Here is an 18,023-nt window from a genome sequence, read left to right as displayed (position 1 = left end):
TATACTGCAGAGGGGAGATCCACAACCATTTGTTTCAACAGTAAAGAAAATCTTATGTAAATTAAAGTTTGAAAACTACCTGTGCAGAGGGAGTTTACTGGTTCTGGAGCAATTATCTTGGATCCAGCTAACTTGCAAATGATCCTTAGGGATGATTTATATAAATAATCAGATAATCTGCAAATCCTGATAACATCTGTGAATGCCTTCCTTTCCAAAATTTCTGCCTGGTGGGTATGTGTGTATATAGATTAAAATTCCCAAGTATGAAGAGCAAGTAGGTTTCAACCCATTACTCTATTCAAAACCAGCCAACTGATCCTAATTTACTGGAAGTCTCTCTTGACAAGGTCTGTCAAGGACAGCCTACTTTGTTTGCATCAATATGCAGGGGGCAGCGGAGGTTCTGTTACCCTGTATTTTATTTTTTGCTCCAGACTATTGGTGTATCATAGTGGTGATACAGTGTATTCTTGTTTGTCTTACCCCATACACATAATAGGGGTGTCAAAAATATCATTTAACATGTAATCAATGTAAAAGTTATTAATAAGTATTTTATATTAAGTTCTTCAAATCTGATATCTCTTTTACACTTGCAATACATCTGAATTCAGTCTTGCTGTATTCCAAGTGCTCAATAACCACATATGTCTAGAGGCTATGGACTGACAGTACGTATTAATGAAGGCCTTTGGGAGGGGAACTGTTCTGGGTGCTGAACTGACCCTAGACTTTTTATTATGTGTCTGCAGTCAGGGTTGCTGGTTGGGCTGAGCTGGAGATTTAACAGTCATTGGTGTTAAATGTGGGCAACACCATGTCCATCCATTAGATTGGCTTAGTAGAGTGTATTTAGTGAAGAGAAAATTAGGCTAAGCAACAGCAATCTGAGTACATGATCATTTAAGTAACAGAGGAGGAAGTAAAACCTAACAGGAACAATGAGAGGGGAAAGACAAAGAAAACAAGAGGAAGCAATAAGATGAAGACCAGTGAAGGTGAGTTTCAGAAAGCAGAGACAAGCTAATGCTTCATTACCTGAACTCCACAAGAAGATCTTCTTGGGCTAAAAAGTAGCCTCTGTTTTTAATGATTAACTTGATTACTGAAAGTCTTTGCAAGAGCAGATTCAGTGGAGACACTGACACATTACAAAAGATTAATCAACAAATGTAAGACTGTATTAGTTTCTTTTCTATTTCTGGGACAAAATATATAACATTCACAATTTAAAAGAAGAGAGGTTTATTTGGACTTGGGGGTTTCAGAGTGTTCAGTCCTTAACTGGCTGGCTCCAAGCAGAAATGGGATGGTGGAAGGGCATGAAAATTTGCTCAACCCATGGTGTCCAGGAATCAGAGAAATGAGAAGTCAAGAACAAGAATACTCCCTAGCAGGTTATGCCCTTAGTAACTCACTTCCTATGACCAGGTTCCCCTTCCTATCAGCACATGACCTCATCAGTGGACTAATCCACTCATGAGTATAGTGGCTCTGATCCAAGCCCCTTCCAAAAGCCCAACCTCTAAATACATGAGACTTTTGGATGGTATTTTAAATATAAACCATAACAAAATTGAAAAGAAAACCTAAAAAATGGATAGTTTTTTCAAGACTTTTAATCTGATGGGAAGATGAGCATGCAATCACTATAACACACAAAATAAAAATTGATTTTTAAAGGCAAGAGAGATTCTAGAATGTATGTATGAGTCAGGGACAAGAAGCCATGAGAGAGGAATTTGTGAATACAGGAAGGGGGGGATCTAAGTGGTATTTGATATAGCAAAGTTCCTTTCAGAAGATACATTTCCCATTTTCTGTCTGGCATACATTTATCTTTCTTTAGAATAACTTTCCCCTAATCTGACTTCATAGACCTGGTAATGTAATTCCAGCTTTTCCTTCTCCATGGGGAGCATGTAGCCCAGGTCTAGCCCAGCAGTGAGTGCTTCATCCTGTGAACATAACGTACCAAGGGAATGTGGCTCAAGGACTCTTTCTTCAAGTTGTCTGACAAGCAGACTATTTTTTTTTTCTGCTAAACTTAAACTTGGAATTGTGGATGGGTCAGTGTGCTTTGAGAAAGGAACAAACACAAAAAGGACAGAGGGGGACTTGGAGATGGAGAAACCATTACATGGTGACAATGTCTGACCCTAGCACAAGCTAATTAATCTTACCAGTTAGTCCTTCCTTTATTATTCCACCTTATTTACTTAAATTAGCAAGTAAAAATTATATGTATTTATCATGTATAACCAGTTGCTGGTGCTGAGCATTGAACCCACGCTTTATGCAAAATGCAACACTATCACTGAGCTATTCCCCCAGCCTATCATGTATACCATATTGTTTTAAAATAGTCACACACTGTGGACAGCCTGAATTAACCTAATTAACGTATACATGATCTCACATACTTATAACTTTTGTTGTTGAGAACACTTAAAATCTACTCCCTTAGTAAATTTCAAAAGTAGAACGTATTATTATTTACTATATCCACCATGAGGTTAAATAGGTTTCTTGGTTATTAGTTGTAGATGTTAATGCCTCTTTAATTTTCTATCTCAAGCAACTAAAATATTGCTAACAAATATAATCCCGAAGGGAGAGACATTGGATGAGGAAAGATGCACAGCTGATGGAACTAGTTTTGACAACTAGCCCATCCCTCATTCCCTGAGGAGAATAAAAAGATAAATACAACTGGCAAATAAATATATGAAAACATGTTCAACATCACTGATCATGTGAGAGATGCAAATTAAAACAACTCTGAGATTCCATCTCACCCTAGAAAGAAATGGTTATTGTCAAGAAATCAACCAATAACAAATGCTGGATGGGCTGTGGGAAAAAAGGAACCCTTCTCCACTGTTGGTGAGAGTATAACTGGTATAACTACTGTGGAAATAAGTGTGAAGATTCCTCAAAAAACTAGGATTAGAGGTCTCATTCGACCCATCCATTCCTCTCTTGGGTATTTTTCGAGAAAAAAATGAAAACATCATAATACAGCTATATATGTGCACCCATGTTTATAGCAGCACAATTTGTAACAGCTAGATCTTGGAAACAGCCCAAATGCCCATCAACCAAGGAATCGATAAAAAAGATATGGCATTTTAAAATAATAGAGTATTATTCAGCTATAAAAAAGATAAACTCAAGGCTTTTATAGGTAAATGGATGCAATTAGAGACCACACTCATAAGTGAAATAAATGAGACCCGCATGTGTAACATCATATTGTCTCCCCGGTGTGAGAAACTGAAAGAGTAAATGTTTTAAAATATAAAATAGATACTGTGAAAGAGAAAGAAATTGTTCAAAAGGAAAAAAGAGCTAGGATGGGTGAAAGGGAAAGGACAGTAGAGAAAATGGAAAAAATATAACTCAGTTATACTATTAGTGTCTCTTCATTTAAAAAGAAGGTTTGTGCTAATATGGGTTGGAGAAGTTTTTATTCCTGTACCTTGTACCCTGAGCAACTACTTTAAAGATAAGAACATGTAATGTATTAACTATTATTATTCCCCTAGTATTTTGTTATGAAATTTTACCTTTTTTCCATGAAATAAAAAAAGCTGCTGTTTTCTTTAGGAAGTGGGGACATGCTTACCCACTGAGTGATCAGCGTAGTGTTGTGATGTAAAACTTCAGAAATAGTGAAGGTTTGGACGAGTTAGAGTGGAGACAGAGAGAGGAAACCAATTGCAAACTTTGGGGAGAACTGCCAGGCAACTCTATCTGCAACATCTCCAGTGATAAATTCCAGTTCCCAGAGTTCACACCCCTGATGCTCACTCTGAGGCAAGAGCCCCACAGATAGCAAGCTCAGCCCAAGACTGATCTGTTCCCTTCTGTTCGGCGAGGGCAAGAAGCCCTGGGGGAGATACAACTGCTTCCGTGACCCCAGCTGACCTCCACACACTTCAGGCAGTTGGAAGTAAACGGTGTGTACTGGGGGAGATTTTGCTATTGGAAACACAGCCAGTCCCATAGCCTTTGCTAAGTGGACCCCAAAAATGAAACAAGGGATTTTTTCAGTGGGTTTCATTGATTCAGACATATATGAGTAGATAATCTTTTATTGTAATTGCAGCAGTGGGAGAATTTAATGAATGAAAAGAGAATTTTTCTGTGCTCATTACTGTGTATGTTCCAATGTCTAAGCTCTTTTTTACTTAGTGGGGAAATCTAATGGCTTCTTTGAATTTAAGCAGCTATGCTTGAGCTATGTACTCAGGGCTTCGCATGAAAGGACAGAGAGGCCCACCAAAGACTGATCTGGATTTTTCCTGGAGCGGGAGAGAGGATAATGCCTGGACAGGAGGTTGGGGTTGAGGCCCAAGGGATATTTTTAGGGCTGCATGATACAGCCAGGGAGATTAGGGATGAAGGGCGGCAAGGAGTTTTGTGTGGACTCTAAAATCAAAGGCAAAGGCATATGTGGTAACCACAGTAGTACACCAGATCAGGCACTCTGATCAGACATTAAGGATAAAAGCCTCCAAGATTTCTGTCTATCCTCAAGGAGTGGCTCCTTCTCAAACTTGACTCAGTCTACATTTCACAGTGAAGCAGTGGCTCCATTCTAGCTTGGAAGATGATATTTTTTGCTCTTGTGCTGTGGCATAAAGTCCTACTCCCACACATATGGCCATGGAGCACTAGACACTTCACAAAACCACAGGGATTTCTGTCCTGGTGAATTCAACAACTGAAGATCAAAAATACTAGAAAAAAATTGCATCTGTTCTGAATGTAGACAGAATTTTTCATGTCATTTCCTAAACAATACAGTACGACAACTATTCACATAATATTTACATTTCATTAGATATTACTAGTAATGTAGAGATGACTTTCAGTATCCAGGAGGATATACATAGGTTATATACAAGTACTATTTTTACATTTTGTATAAGGGACCTAAGTATCTGCAGAGTGGCCTCTCTGAAGGAGTCCTGAGACCAATTCCTTATGGATACCAAGCAGCCTCTGATCAATATATGATCATGACTCAAAGACACCTACAAAAGATGAATGTGGGCTGTGTCCCAAAATTGTCACCTAAACAAGAGATCTGGTTCAGGAACCGTCATAGCTGCTCTTTTCTTTTTCAATAAATTTAAAGATATGAAAGAACTCACAATTTGCTCTAATTTTTTTGTTATTCAGTGTTTCCTTAAAGTTTAGAACTGTTTAATTTTCAGAGAGGAGTTCAACATTAGAGAACAGAAGAGAACAGAAAGGAGCTTGGCTCTGTGAGGAGAAAGAAAACTAACTAAGAGTAGGCATAATTATGTGGAAATAATTTGCAGAAGTGTGATATCTAACATTTTTGTTCCTCTGGAAACTGGCCAGTTTTGTGCCCTGCTTCCTCTCAGATGCAGGATACAGAGAATCGGATAAGTGGACACAGAGAGTTGCCAAACCAGGGGCTCTGCGGGTGGAGGAGTAGCTCTGTGACAGCCCGACCATCTGGCCCATCGCTCCTGTCAAGTGCTGCTTTGCAGAGTCATCTGATGAAGCTATGCGGCATGACATGGCAAGCTGTTTTAGAGAGTAACAGGGCAAACGAATGAGCATCCCAGGTGATGTGCCTCTGGCCCTGCACCCTCAAAGCTTCATTTATCCTTTTTTTCCCCTTGATGATGGGAGAAAACTTAAGAAAAGAAGCAATTGCTGGATATTTCAAACTGCAAGCTGTGAATAAACGCCATTTTTTTGCTTAAAGACATTAATATAAGCCATATGCACTCATGTTCATGGGAGCAATTTGTGAAACATCATTTGCTTTCAGCAATCTTTAGTTTTGCTTTGCTACATTACATTCATCTTCCTCAGATACTGTGATGAGTAGGATAAGATTTCTTTCAACTGTCCAACACCTAATTTGATGATCTACAAATACATACTTTAGGCCTGTGGTCCTCAAAGCATGGCCCCAGGCAAGCAGCATTGGCATTGCCCTGGAATTTACCAGCAATGAGCGTTGCTAATATAACATATGTAACATACAGGGGAAAGCGAGGGAATCAGCAGAGAGCACCAGGCTCATGTAAAGACAACATGCGTAGAATTTATTGTGCCTGGGTGCAGGCAGGCAGACAGCAATAAGACCGTCTGCCAGAAACAAAGAGAAGTATGCTCCTTTTATATGGATAGAGAGAAGGCACGGGACATTAGGTGGGAGGATCTCAATAAACATCTGTGGTCAAACTTCTCTAGCAGTTTTGCACCTCAGTGGGCAGAGTATTAAAAGTGTCTGTTGTAAATTCTTGGGTGTCTCCAGATGTTCCCAGATGTCCCAGGACCTGCAAAATTCCTTGTCCTACCTCATCTCCTTCACATCCTGTACTTGTAGATGACAACTTCAGTACTGAGCTGAGTTCCCTGCAGAGAGTAGTGCTTCTGCTGGCCGGCAGGTTGGGGGCCAGAACAGTCAGGTCTGATTCCGATCTTACACCTAGTCTTTGTCCCAAGCCTATAGAAACAAGGACTTCACAGTGGAGCCCAACATATTACCAAATGCTCCAGGTGATCTGGATGCAGACTAAATTTGAGAAACTGCTTTGATTATCCATGCTTTGCATTAAGCTTATTGAGAGCAGAGCTCCAACTTGGGACACTCTTAATGATAATTTGAATCATTTGTAATGTTGTTTTCAGTAAATAATGAGATCATACAAAATTTTACACAAAACAAAACAACTAAAGTTAACAATCTAGATTAACTATGTGAAACTGGTTGCAAATATATCCACTAACAAAATGCTATGGACCAGCCCTGGGTGTAATTTGGCATCTGGAGATGTTACAAGAAAGAATTAGTTTTACCCCAGCCATTTATCAAATATTTATATAGTGACATCTGTGGGACCTTTATCCCCGTTTCAGGCCTACTTTGCACTATGAACTTATCCCTGATGTTAAAATATCTGAAGTCATGTTTATCTTAATACCAAACTGTGAAGATAACAAAAAATAAGACACATTTTGTGTATTTGAATATTGATGTCAAGTTTTTGTTAAATTACTTTTGGTGCTCTTGAGAGAGTGGATGAAACACTCTTCAGCACATTATAGATTTCTGTTTAGAAGAGAAACACACTTTACTCACCTACTAGATTCTTTTTTTGGACAGAAATTTGCTTACTGCCTTTATCTGTGCCTAGAGTTTTGTTTATAAACTATGTTCAGAAATGTCACACTATTACTCACCTTGTTTACTGGAGTCCATTTCCTGAGTTGTTTGAGATGACGGATGGCAGGAGGGTCGTTGTAGCTAAAGATAAACCAATATTTTATGCAGAAAGTTTTTCCATGAGGGGTAAGTGGGAGGAACCAAATGAGGAGCAAATCATTTTCCCTGTGAGACAGTGACCCCAAGGTACGTGGGAGGTCATGAAATCTCTGGAGAGGTTAAAAAGGAGGATTCTTCAGAAAACTAAGAACAGCTCCCAAAACTAGTATCATCAATACTTAGAATTTTGAGGCGCTATCTTTAAAGTAGATTCTATTTTCATTTCAAGAAAATGTAAATTTACAGACCAAATTTGAAGCTCTCAATCACTGAAATTTCTAATAGTACTATGCTAAATAATTCTAGATATAAAGTTTCTAACAAATACCATCCATTTATCAAATATATATGCATATATATACATATATGTGTATGACTATGCAAAATTCAGTCAGTGTTTCATTTTAGAAAGAGTTTAGTGTTGCAACTATTGTTCAAACTATGTTTTTTCAACAAAAATGAGTTATGTTGTAAGAAAGTCTTAAGAAATTCCAAGAAAAAGATATCCTATTTGTGAATATGGGCAGTTGAAAACTGTTTCTAATAGTTACATAGGTAATTAAATTTAAATAACATTTCCCACTTTTAATGAATGAATTGAAATACACATCGTCTGTACAGATAAATATTATTAGGTAGAGAGAAACAAAAGCAAAACCTTATCACATTATTTCTATAAAAACATGATAGCAGCAACAGTAACCTGAGCCTTGCCAAAATCTAGGAAGTTCCCAAGTGTATTCACGTAAGATCTATTTTGAAAAGCTGCAGCAAGGGAAGTGAAGCCAGCATTGTCCTTGGTGCAGAAGTGCTTCACAGTTTACCGTTAACTCAGGTCCCCAGCTTGGAAGAAGTCTGCCTCCCATCCAGCCAGGACAGCTGGAGATGCACTCCGCCAGATCCTTACCTGTTCCAGTTTCCGTGAAGAGTTCTAGTCAAGCAATCTGTATAAAGGGCCTGGAAGTTCTGGGAGAGGGGAAGCTGAGAAATAGCAGGTTTCTAGATACGTCCTCCATATAGTGTTGATCTGTTATTTTCACTGCTCAGCAATCGCACGCAAAGCAGTGATGTTTGTGGCTGCACCTTTTGTAAAGGCGCCCCAACGTGCATGCATTAGTAATAAAGAGCTTGAATAATTAAAGGCCATGTGTCCATCTCTGTTTCAAACGGCCATTTGTTTTGTGTGCACTAGAGAAAAGTAAAACATTTTCTGGGTTCCAGGAAAGCGGGGGTTACCACAGAGACAGGGAAACAGTGAGAAGCGCCCCATACCCCAGCTAACACCCACCTTACAAACCAACCCAGAAAGGAGTTGCAGAGAAATGAACTCTAATTCATCTATGAGTTCTTGTATAAACACAGAAATATGTTTACATATTCTTAAAAGGCACTAAATGTAAATCTTCAAGTGGATAATTATAGTGTGTGATGCAAACACATTTCCTCTTAAGTTTTAAATGTAATTTAAAAATGTCTTATTCCTAAGATAGCTTAGTTTAAAAATTAATCCGTTCTACTTCTACTGGGATTTTTTAAAAGGCTGTATAGCGTGGAAGGATATGTTAAAACTTTACCATTAAGGTCTTTGGGCTGCTGAGGATGTAAGAAATCAGCTTTAATATGTGTCTCAAAAATATCTGAGCCTGCAGCACAGGCGTGTTACTCGCAGTATAATGCATAGGGCATACCTGGTATTGTAGTCAGGGTTTGCAAGGAAAAGAAATTAATACAGGACACATAACTTACAGGATTATTTTTAATATTCACCCCAAGAGTCACATGCAAAAAAGTGCAGTAGATCTGGCCATACCCTAGAGACCTAAAGAATCCAGGTGAAGGCCCGGATCCCATGGCAATGTCCTGCATGACTCTAGCTGGAGGCCTAGAGCCCATGACAATGTCTCATGTAAGCCTGTTTTAAGGATCTGTGCTGGGAAGGCCCAAAGGTCCATGGTGGATGCTAGAACATGTGTGCCAGCAGGCTGAGGAATCTGCACCGGAGCCAGGAAGTGATGCTTCAAGTAAGGACCAGAGCGCCCCCAAAGTGATCTGTAGCCATCCTCAGTGACAAGGAGGTCCTGAGTGCCTCTGATGAGAACAGCTGAGCTCATATTAGGAAAGACAGTGTGACATCTCCAGGAGAACCATCAGCACACCATGTTCCTCTCCGGTTCTCCTTTTTATATTGCTGGCGACAGTCCTCAGGTGGAACCTCCACACCCAGCACCATGATGATTCGGTTCAGCTGGGTGTTACAAGTTGACCACCAATTGTCAATCCACCACACCTGGAAGGCCAAAATGTCCAGGAGTCTATGGTCCCAACTGATACACTTAAAACAACCATGAATATCCCATAAACAAAAGCAAATTGAAAATTGAGTATAAAGTCCAAAAATAGCCAATTTATTCTTTTTGAAAAGTTAGTGCCATGCTACTGACCGTTTACAAACTTAAACTGGAAACATTTTTAAAAATGAAAATTGATAAGTGGGACAAAAAATGGGTCAAACAGAGGAGGAAAAACTGATAATTTTTATATAATCAAATAAGGCAAAACTCTAGGAAGAAGGAAGTCTATTTCATAGATTCAATAGAAAGGAAATCTATTTCACAGGAATTCCAGTTGAATGCTGCAGAGTCTAAGTTGAAATCATATTTAGAAGTTCTGTATTACATTATAACTGCTTCAGGATATGTCACACTGTCTGAGGCACTAGCAATGGAAGGAGATTTGGATGTTTTTCTGAATGATGCCGTGTTTAGATTTGACCCAATCTGTACTATAGATTAATTCTGTAGATCAAAAACCTTGCACCAGAAAATTTGGGTCTAGCTCAGTGTTAGAATCTTACACCAAAAAACAGGGAGAGAGAGAAAGAGAAAGAGAGAAAGAGAGAAAGAAAGAAAGAAAGAGAAAAAGAAAGAAAGAAAGAAAGAAAGAAAGAAAGAAAGAAAGAAAGAAAGAAAGAAAGAAAGAAAGGTAGGTTTGGCGAGAGAGAGAAGGAGGAAGACACAGATGGAGGAAATGAAGAAAAGAAAGGTGTTTAAAGTTCCAATCAAAGTAAAACAAATTAGGCTGGGCATGGTGTCATATGCCTGTAGTCCCAGCATTAGAGAGGCTGAGGCAGGAGGATTACTATGACTTCAAGTCCCACCTGGGCTACAAAGTTAGTTCAAGGCCAGCCTGAACTGCACAGTGAAACCCTGTCTCAAAAAGGCAAAAAAACAAAACAAAAAAACCAAATTAAATAGACAGATGTTAAAAGCACATAAAAATATACTAGTGTATACTGAAAAGTAACTTAAGCAAATGGACAGTTGATAGTCCTGAGCTTTTAGCTTATTCGGATTTTGAACAAGAGAAAAGATGTGAAAAAATTTGGTTTCACTACCTTTTTTAGGTGGACTTTGTAGGACTTGTAATCTTTACTGCAAGCTCAGCTAGACAGTCACTAAGACCTCTCCCCCTCCCCTTTACCTGCTCTCTCTTCTCCTCTCTTTCTTCTCTCTTTTCTTTTTGTATTCAGTTTTAAATCGCAGCCAGTTATTGCAATTTTATATCATAAAGGACTGAGGAGGTGGCTTCTTTTGCTCGATGGTAGCAGTTTGGTAAATCCTATTTGAGAGTTGTCTTTACCTTCCGAAAGAGCTCCCCCTTGAGGAAAAAAGCAGGAAGAGGATTCAATCTTTATACAATTGCCAACTTGCCGGATTTTACAAACACACATTCCATGCCCCTCAGAAACTGGGCACAGTAACTGTGGTTTGAGGCAGTCAGCATTGTGTTTACTCTCTAGCTGGTGGCCCCTTATGCATAAATGTGTGAAGACTGTAACTCCAGAGAGAAAGAGGATCCTTGAGACATTATTCCTAAAAATAAGTGAGTAGTCCTTTAGGGAAGTTACAGGATAATTTTACCCACACATTTACACACATGATGGACAATTTCAGAGAAACAGCTAAATGGCTAAAATTGACTCAAGAAAATGTTAGAAAACCAATACCAAGGAATATACAGCAAATGAATTAAAAATAAACTGTTCTAAACAGAGCGAGTTGTATGTGTCAAGAATTTGCAGCTCTAAAAGTGCAAGATTCTCATACTGTGGAAGTGATTAGAAGATGCATGGAATTATTCAGTTCATTTTAAGAAAACAGCAAAACCCGCATGCTGAAAAGAAACAGTCAGTCTCTCTTGCTTCTATCCCTCTCTGCTGCACATATGCTCAAAAAATATACAGGCCAATGTTACTTATAAATATGCATGAGAAAAACTCAATAAAGAGCTTAGAAGCTACATGTTAAAGGACTAATTTACTATACAAATTTATTACAAATGAGTAAGTTTCATTCTGAGGATGCAAGCTAGAATGCTTGACATTTGAGAATTCATAGCATAATATAATCTAGCATGCATGATCAGAATATATCGTGGGTGTTTAAATTTTTAAGGAAATGTATTATAGTAAAAGACATTGCCATTAATCCTCCTCAAAATACTTCTGCTTGCTTCAAACACAATATCTCATTATTCTCCCCACTTTCTGATGCAGTTCTAGAAGTCCTCTTTCAGGAGTGTGTTTACTAAGTGTGCTCCGGCGCCACCCAGTGGAAAGGCAGCGTGGGAAAAACCTTATTCATGGGATCTGGCTCTCCTTATTCATGAGAGTTCTGGCCCTTCCAAAAGTCAAAATGACCACGGGAGGTAAGCCAAGGCACATGACAGCCAACCACAGACACAAAAGAGGACTTCCAGAACTGCTCCAGAGTGGTAAGAGCAATGGGATCCATATGTTTGCAGTGAGGGTATTTTGAGGGGGGTTAATGGCATTGTGTCTTTTACTGTAATAAATTTATCAAATTGTTTAAAAGCATCATGTTTTGTACCACATCATGTGTTATAGGTACCACAGGAGAAAATTTACACACATACACATATAAAATCACGTGAAGATCAAATAAACAGTTTCGTAAATAAAACTCCTGAAGTCTCTGCATTAAAAAATTAAGAGAAGTCAAGTGATAATTTAAGTAACTACAAAGGCATTTTGTACCACTATTATTTCTGCAAAAAGATTAGCTAATTTTAATTGGCCAAATTGTACACTCCTAGGTGCTCCAAGGCATTTTAAGATGTGTATATGCTGTGGAATGCCTAAACTGAGTTAAGTAGCACATGCATCACTTCCACATTTTTCATAGCGGAAACACAAAATCCATTTTCTTAGTGATGTTCAAAAATATAATACACTATTGTAGTGTTTTTGAAAAAAAAATGAAATGAGTGAGTACCATGTCCCTGAAACCTCTGTGTTTTTAAGCCTTTCACTAAGTCAAGGGAACCTTGTCAGTTTTTCTAGACCGGATTTAAAGGACACCAGGAGCTGGGCAAGCTAGGTGTTACTTGTGGGGGTTGTCTTTTTGAATGTATGTAAGCCAGATGCTCCTTGAAAAGCTGGTCACACAGCAGAACAAGCTAATGTGTGGCACTGCTATGCTGTCTAATGTATAAAATACTTCTGCGGGTAGTCGGGTGTGGAACAGGGGCTCTGTGGAGATACGTGCTAACATTCCAGCCACTGCTACTGAACAGCTGGACTACTTCCTGGCAAATGCCGTATTTCTCCAAAAGTAAGACCTAACTGCAAGTAAGCCCTAGTGTGATTTTTCAGGGTGCTTGTAATGTAAGCCCTACCTCCAACATAGGCCCCAGTTCAGCTCATCAGCCAGATGGATGCCTTTAGTTCATATATCACAACACACCATGGACATATACAATTATAAAATAATAATATTAAAATATAATTAAATAGAAATAATATTATTGATGGTAATACTTAAAAGAAATAATAGAAATTATATGAAGTATTTGTAAATCCCCAAGTGGGTGCCTTTGGATGAAAGGTGAACACCTATGTAAACAGGTAAACTTGAGACTTATCACCGAATAACCAATTGGAGTACGAACAATGTGCGCACTTGGTAACAAATGGATGTGGTTGTGTCTAACGTGAATTTTCATAATGTAATACATCTTAACACATGTATTTAATCACCCTCGTGAAACAGAGAGACGTTCTCTGTATTTTGGTGCCTGCAGTATTTCGCACCTTTTGTGTGGACCATCATTCTTAACTGCCATAAGTTTTGTTGCCACAGCTATCTCCTGAGTCTTCAAAGAACATTTGACTTAATGGAAACTTTGTGAAGTCCGGGCTGCAAGAGGTGATGATGTGGGTGAAGATCACTGACAGCTGTGTCATCAATGCAGGCTACGTGGACAGAGGTGCTCATTTAAGGAGCCTCTACTGTTAGACATGAGAGGCTGGGGCCAATGGTTCTACAGGAAATGGAGCTGCAAGACATTCAGGCCAGAATTCGGGGTCTGGAGAGTTATGACAATGTTCCAGAAGAAGATGCCATGACTGTATTTGAATAAATGTAGATTTTTATACTTAAATAAGTGAATGAATATAGATTGTTGTACATGAATAAATGTAATTGTTGTACATGATAAGTAAGACATTCCCTTAAAATAAGCCCTAGTGAATGTTTTAATTAATATAAGACTTGATCTTATTTTGGGAGAAATGCAGGTACAGGTCCAGCTCATCACCACCATATCTCCTGCAGGTGCTGTTGTTGAGGAGGAGCCCTTGTGGGCTTGCTGAATAGCGCTGTTGTATAGTATGCACCCCACATGGATCATCCTCGATACTTCTTGATCTGTATCTGTTTCCCAGTGGGTATCGATTAAGCCTATGCTCCCCTGTTTGTTCTTGTAGTAAATCTTAATAAATGTTATCTCTGACAAACTGTCTCTGGGTATTTTCTTTGCTGTCTCCTCAACTGCCCCCACTGCCCCAGCACAGCTGGGCTATGAATAAGACTACTGTTAGTTGCTATAACCACTTCATGATCAAAATCATATATTGTACAATAGATTCCTTGGACTTATTCCTTCTCTCTAGCTGAAATTGTGTATCATTTTACCAAGATCTTCCCAAACACTCAACCACACTACATTCTGGTATCCCACATTCTACTCTTTGCTTCTATGAGTTTATATTTTTTAATTCCACATATAAGTGAGATCATGCAATATTTTTCTGTGATTGTCTTATTTTACCTCATATAAATAGCTTATTTTACTTAACATAGTGCCCAGGTTCATCCATGTTGTTGATAATGACAGTATTTTCTTGTTTTTTAAAAAGTCAAATAATATTCCACTGTGCACATACACCACATTTTGTTTCACATTCATTGTTGATTGGCATTGGCTACTGTTGATTGGCACTGGCTGCAATCAAATGCACAAGGGCAGCACCTCTTGGACATGCTCATTTCATTTCCCTTGTCTATATACCCAAAGTGGGATTGCTGGCTTATATGGTAGTTCTCAGATTTTGGAGAAAATTGTCTACTGTTTTTCACAATGGCTGTGCTAATTTACATTTTCACAAGAGTATGGAACAGTTCTCTTGCTTCCATATCTTCACCAAGGCTTGTTATCTTTTGTCTTTTGTATAATTATCACATCATCATTCTAACAGGTGTGAGACCATTATTATTTTTTTTTTTTTGAGACATGAGTCTTGCTGTGTAGATCAGCCCAGTCTGGAACTCACTGTGTAGCCCAGGATGGCCTCCAATTTGCAGCAATCCTCCTACCTCAGCCTCTTGGCTAGTAGGATTGCAGGTGTGCACCACCATGCCTGGTGAGGTAATATCTCTTGGCCCCTTTGATTTCCACTCTCCTGATAATTAGTGATGATGAACATGTTTTTCACAAATCTACTGGTCATTATTTATAATTCTTTTGGGATAAGCCTATTTTTAAATTAAGTTGTTTTCCTGCTACTGAGTTGTGTTCCTACATATTTTGTAATTAACTTTTTATTAGATATATTATTTGCAAATATTTTTCTCCATTCTGTAGGTTGTGTTTTTACTCTGTTAATTGTGTCGTTGATGTAATCCCACTTGTTGAGTTTTGCTTTTGTTATCTTGCTTTTGAGGTCATATTAAAAAAAAATCACTGCAGACCAATGTCATAAAATTTTACTCTCTATGTTCTTTCAAGTAGTTCCAGGTCTTTTGTTTAAGACTTTATTTTGAGTTAATTTTTGTTACGGTTAGGGAAAAGTGTTTAACTTTATTTTTCACGTGAATATCTAGTTGTTTAAATAGCATTGTGGAAGAAATAGTCCTTTCTCTTTGTGTGTTTGTAGAAGTTTTGTCCAAAACCAATTGACCACAAATGTGTGGATTTACTTCTGGACTCTTAATTTTGTTCCAGTGTATCTATTTTTGTGCCAGCACCATGCTGTTTTGATTTCTACAGCTTTGTAGTATATTTTGGAATTAGGTAGTGTGATTTTTTTGGCTTTGTTCATTTTGCTCAAAATTGCTTTGACTGTTTGGGCTTTTTTTGTGGTTTTGCACATATTTTAGGTTTGTTTTTTCTATTTTGGTGGAAAATACCTTTTGAAATAATGATTTGGTTTGTACTGAATCTGTAGATTACTTTAGGTAGAACTTACTTCTTAGCAATATTAAATCTTCTAACTCATAAGCATCTTCCCATTTGTGTGTTTGCAAGTTCTTTCATCAATTTTTTTATTTTTCAGTGTAAAAGTTTTTCACTTCTTTAGTGAAATTCCACTATTATTACCACTATTTCCCTCCATTTCACTGAAGCCTCATTTATCCTAACCCATATTAGTGCACTTTTGAGGATTTTCTGGATGTAAATGATTATAGCTGCATCTTTTTCCTCTTGCTTTGCAACTTGTTCTTATTCCATATCACTGGCATCAGTTTGAACAACAAATTAAGCATATTAAAAGTATGCCAATAATCCAGTTGGAATACAGAATAGGAAGATTTAACTCACAATTAGATAAGGATTATACAATATTTAGGTAAAAAACTGGCTAATGCCATGTTGTGGGGAACCACCCAGACTGCTTCAAAGCTCAGGGGTGTCTAAGGACACCTGAGGACATGACCCCACTTGTCTAGCACAGGCACATAGTGGGATGCAGTTATGTAACAGTGACTTAGCACAGGTAAACATGTGCTGGTTACAGCACTATACAAGAATGTAAATATGAGATAACAACTTGTACAAGAATTATACAGTAAAGATGCAGGTGGCTCTCTTGCTCTGTTGCCCTTGTACTCTGGCTCTCTGCTCTGCTCCATGCTGCCTACTGCTATTGTTGATGTCTTGCAAACATGTGTTCTTTAACCTTGGGACCTTACCTTTGAAAATCTCTCTTGGGCCTCCTGAGTGGGCTGACACATGTATTTATGGCTGAGGCTCCTAAAATAATATATAGAAATCACCAGTGACCTCTATCTATATTGCTAAATCTGAACTGTATTTCTCCACCTTTATCCTAGCTTTCTTCTATCAACTTTTGATTTTTCAATTTCAAAATACACAAAGACAGAAAGAACATTACAAATAACCCCATGTTCCCTTCACCCAGATTCATACTGTTGTTGTATTAATTCACCACATGTGCACACATGTGACACAGTGTTTATTCTGTACCATTTGAGAGTAAGTTGCAGATATTTTCCCCTCTTCCTCTTAAATCGTGCCTAAGAATAAGCAGATTGCCCTACATAGCCATGATGCAATTTTAAAAATCAGGAAGTTTAACATTGATATAACACTATTATCCAATGGCTATTATTCAAAATCTGCAAGTAATGTCCTTTATAGTATTTTTTTCCTGACCCAGGATCAAATCCAGCATGTACTACCTTTAGCTTTTATATTTCTTTAGTGTCCTGTAATTTTGAACAGTTCTCTAACCTCTTCTTGTTCATCATGATATTGACATTTTTTAATTGTGTGACCAGCTATTTTGAAGAAGATATCTCTAACTGTGCTCATGTGCTGCCACTTTGTGGCTATTTTCAATTCATACATGAGGGGGCAGTGGTACATGATGGTTAATCCTGATTGACAATTTGATTAGCTTGGCAGCTGCCTAGAGGATTAGTAAAGCATGCTTCTGAGTGTATCTGGGTGGTGTCCACCTTCGTTGCCATATCTGATCCCTGGCCCCTTCCTCTCGGGCACTCTTCCCCTGTGCATTGTTTCCCCGCTGTCATGAAGTGAGCACTTTTACCTTGATATGCCCTTTCACCATGATGTTTCTGCCTTGGAACCACCCAACCATGGACTGAAACCTCTGAAACCATAAGCCAAAATAAATCTTGACTCCTTTAAGTTGTGGGTATTGAGTATTTTGTCCTAACGAGAGGAAATCTTAGCATTACAGCATGCCATAAGGAATTCTTTATCCTTCTCGCTACATCACATTAGGAGCAACACGATATCAGTTTAATTACTGGGTAACATTACTTTTGTATACTTGGTTACTGTGTCGTCTCTTCAAGCTAATGTCTGTGTTCTTTAGGTACCATTCTATTATTATTTTTTTAGCATTTTCTTGTTCAACAAGATATTCCAGACTTAGAAATTTACCCTGTTGCAGTTCAAGAGTCAATCATTTTTCCAAAAAGCGTGGGTTTCTTTCAGTGGGGAATAATTTTAGAACTCAAAATCTGGTAGCTTAATGTGTTCATTGCTATGAGGATGCCAGAGTTTCTTGGGTTCCTTTGTAAATTCATTGTGATACCTTTGGCTCCAGTTCCACAATCTGAAACCAGTTGTT

General features: G+C 38.2%; 2 protein-coding genes across 2 annotated transcripts in view; both read right to left on the bottom strand.

Annotated features, from left to right (window-relative positions):
• The window catches only part of Dytn (dystrotelin), a 62,539-nt gene extending 53,539 nt beyond the window's left edge, over positions 1 to 9,000 (bottom strand). Inside the window, 4 exon segments of the mRNA XM_013520662.1 lie at positions 5,451 to 5,568; positions 6,354 to 6,502; positions 7,240 to 7,303; positions 8,896 to 9,000. Of these exon segments, the coding sequence (XP_013376116.1) occupies positions 5,451 to 5,568; positions 6,354 to 6,502; positions 7,240 to 7,303; positions 8,896 to 9,000 (436 nt within the window).
• Positions 9,001 to 10,609: 1,609 nt separating this feature from the next.
• Mdh1b (malate dehydrogenase 1B, NAD (soluble)) overlaps positions 10,610 to 18,023 on the bottom strand; it is a 55,080-nt gene continuing 47,666 nt past the window's right edge. Inside the window, exon 12 of the mRNA XM_013520751.1 lies at positions 10,610 to 10,978. Within this exon, the coding sequence (XP_013376205.1) occupies positions 10,957 to 10,978 (22 nt within the window). The 3' untranslated portion in view covers positions 10,610 to 10,956. The remainder of the gene's footprint in view (positions 10,979 to 18,023) is intronic.

Source organism: Chinchilla lanigera, unplaced genomic scaffold (genome assembly GCF_000276665.1).
Source record: "Chinchilla lanigera isolate Chin_1 unplaced genomic scaffold, ChiLan1.0 scaffold00056, whole genome shotgun sequence".
NCBI lineage: Eukaryota > Metazoa > Chordata > Mammalia > Rodentia > Chinchillidae > Chinchilla > Chinchilla lanigera.
The sequence above is the reverse complement of the archived record's forward strand: the minus strand, read 5'-3'. Positions and strand labels throughout refer to the sequence as shown.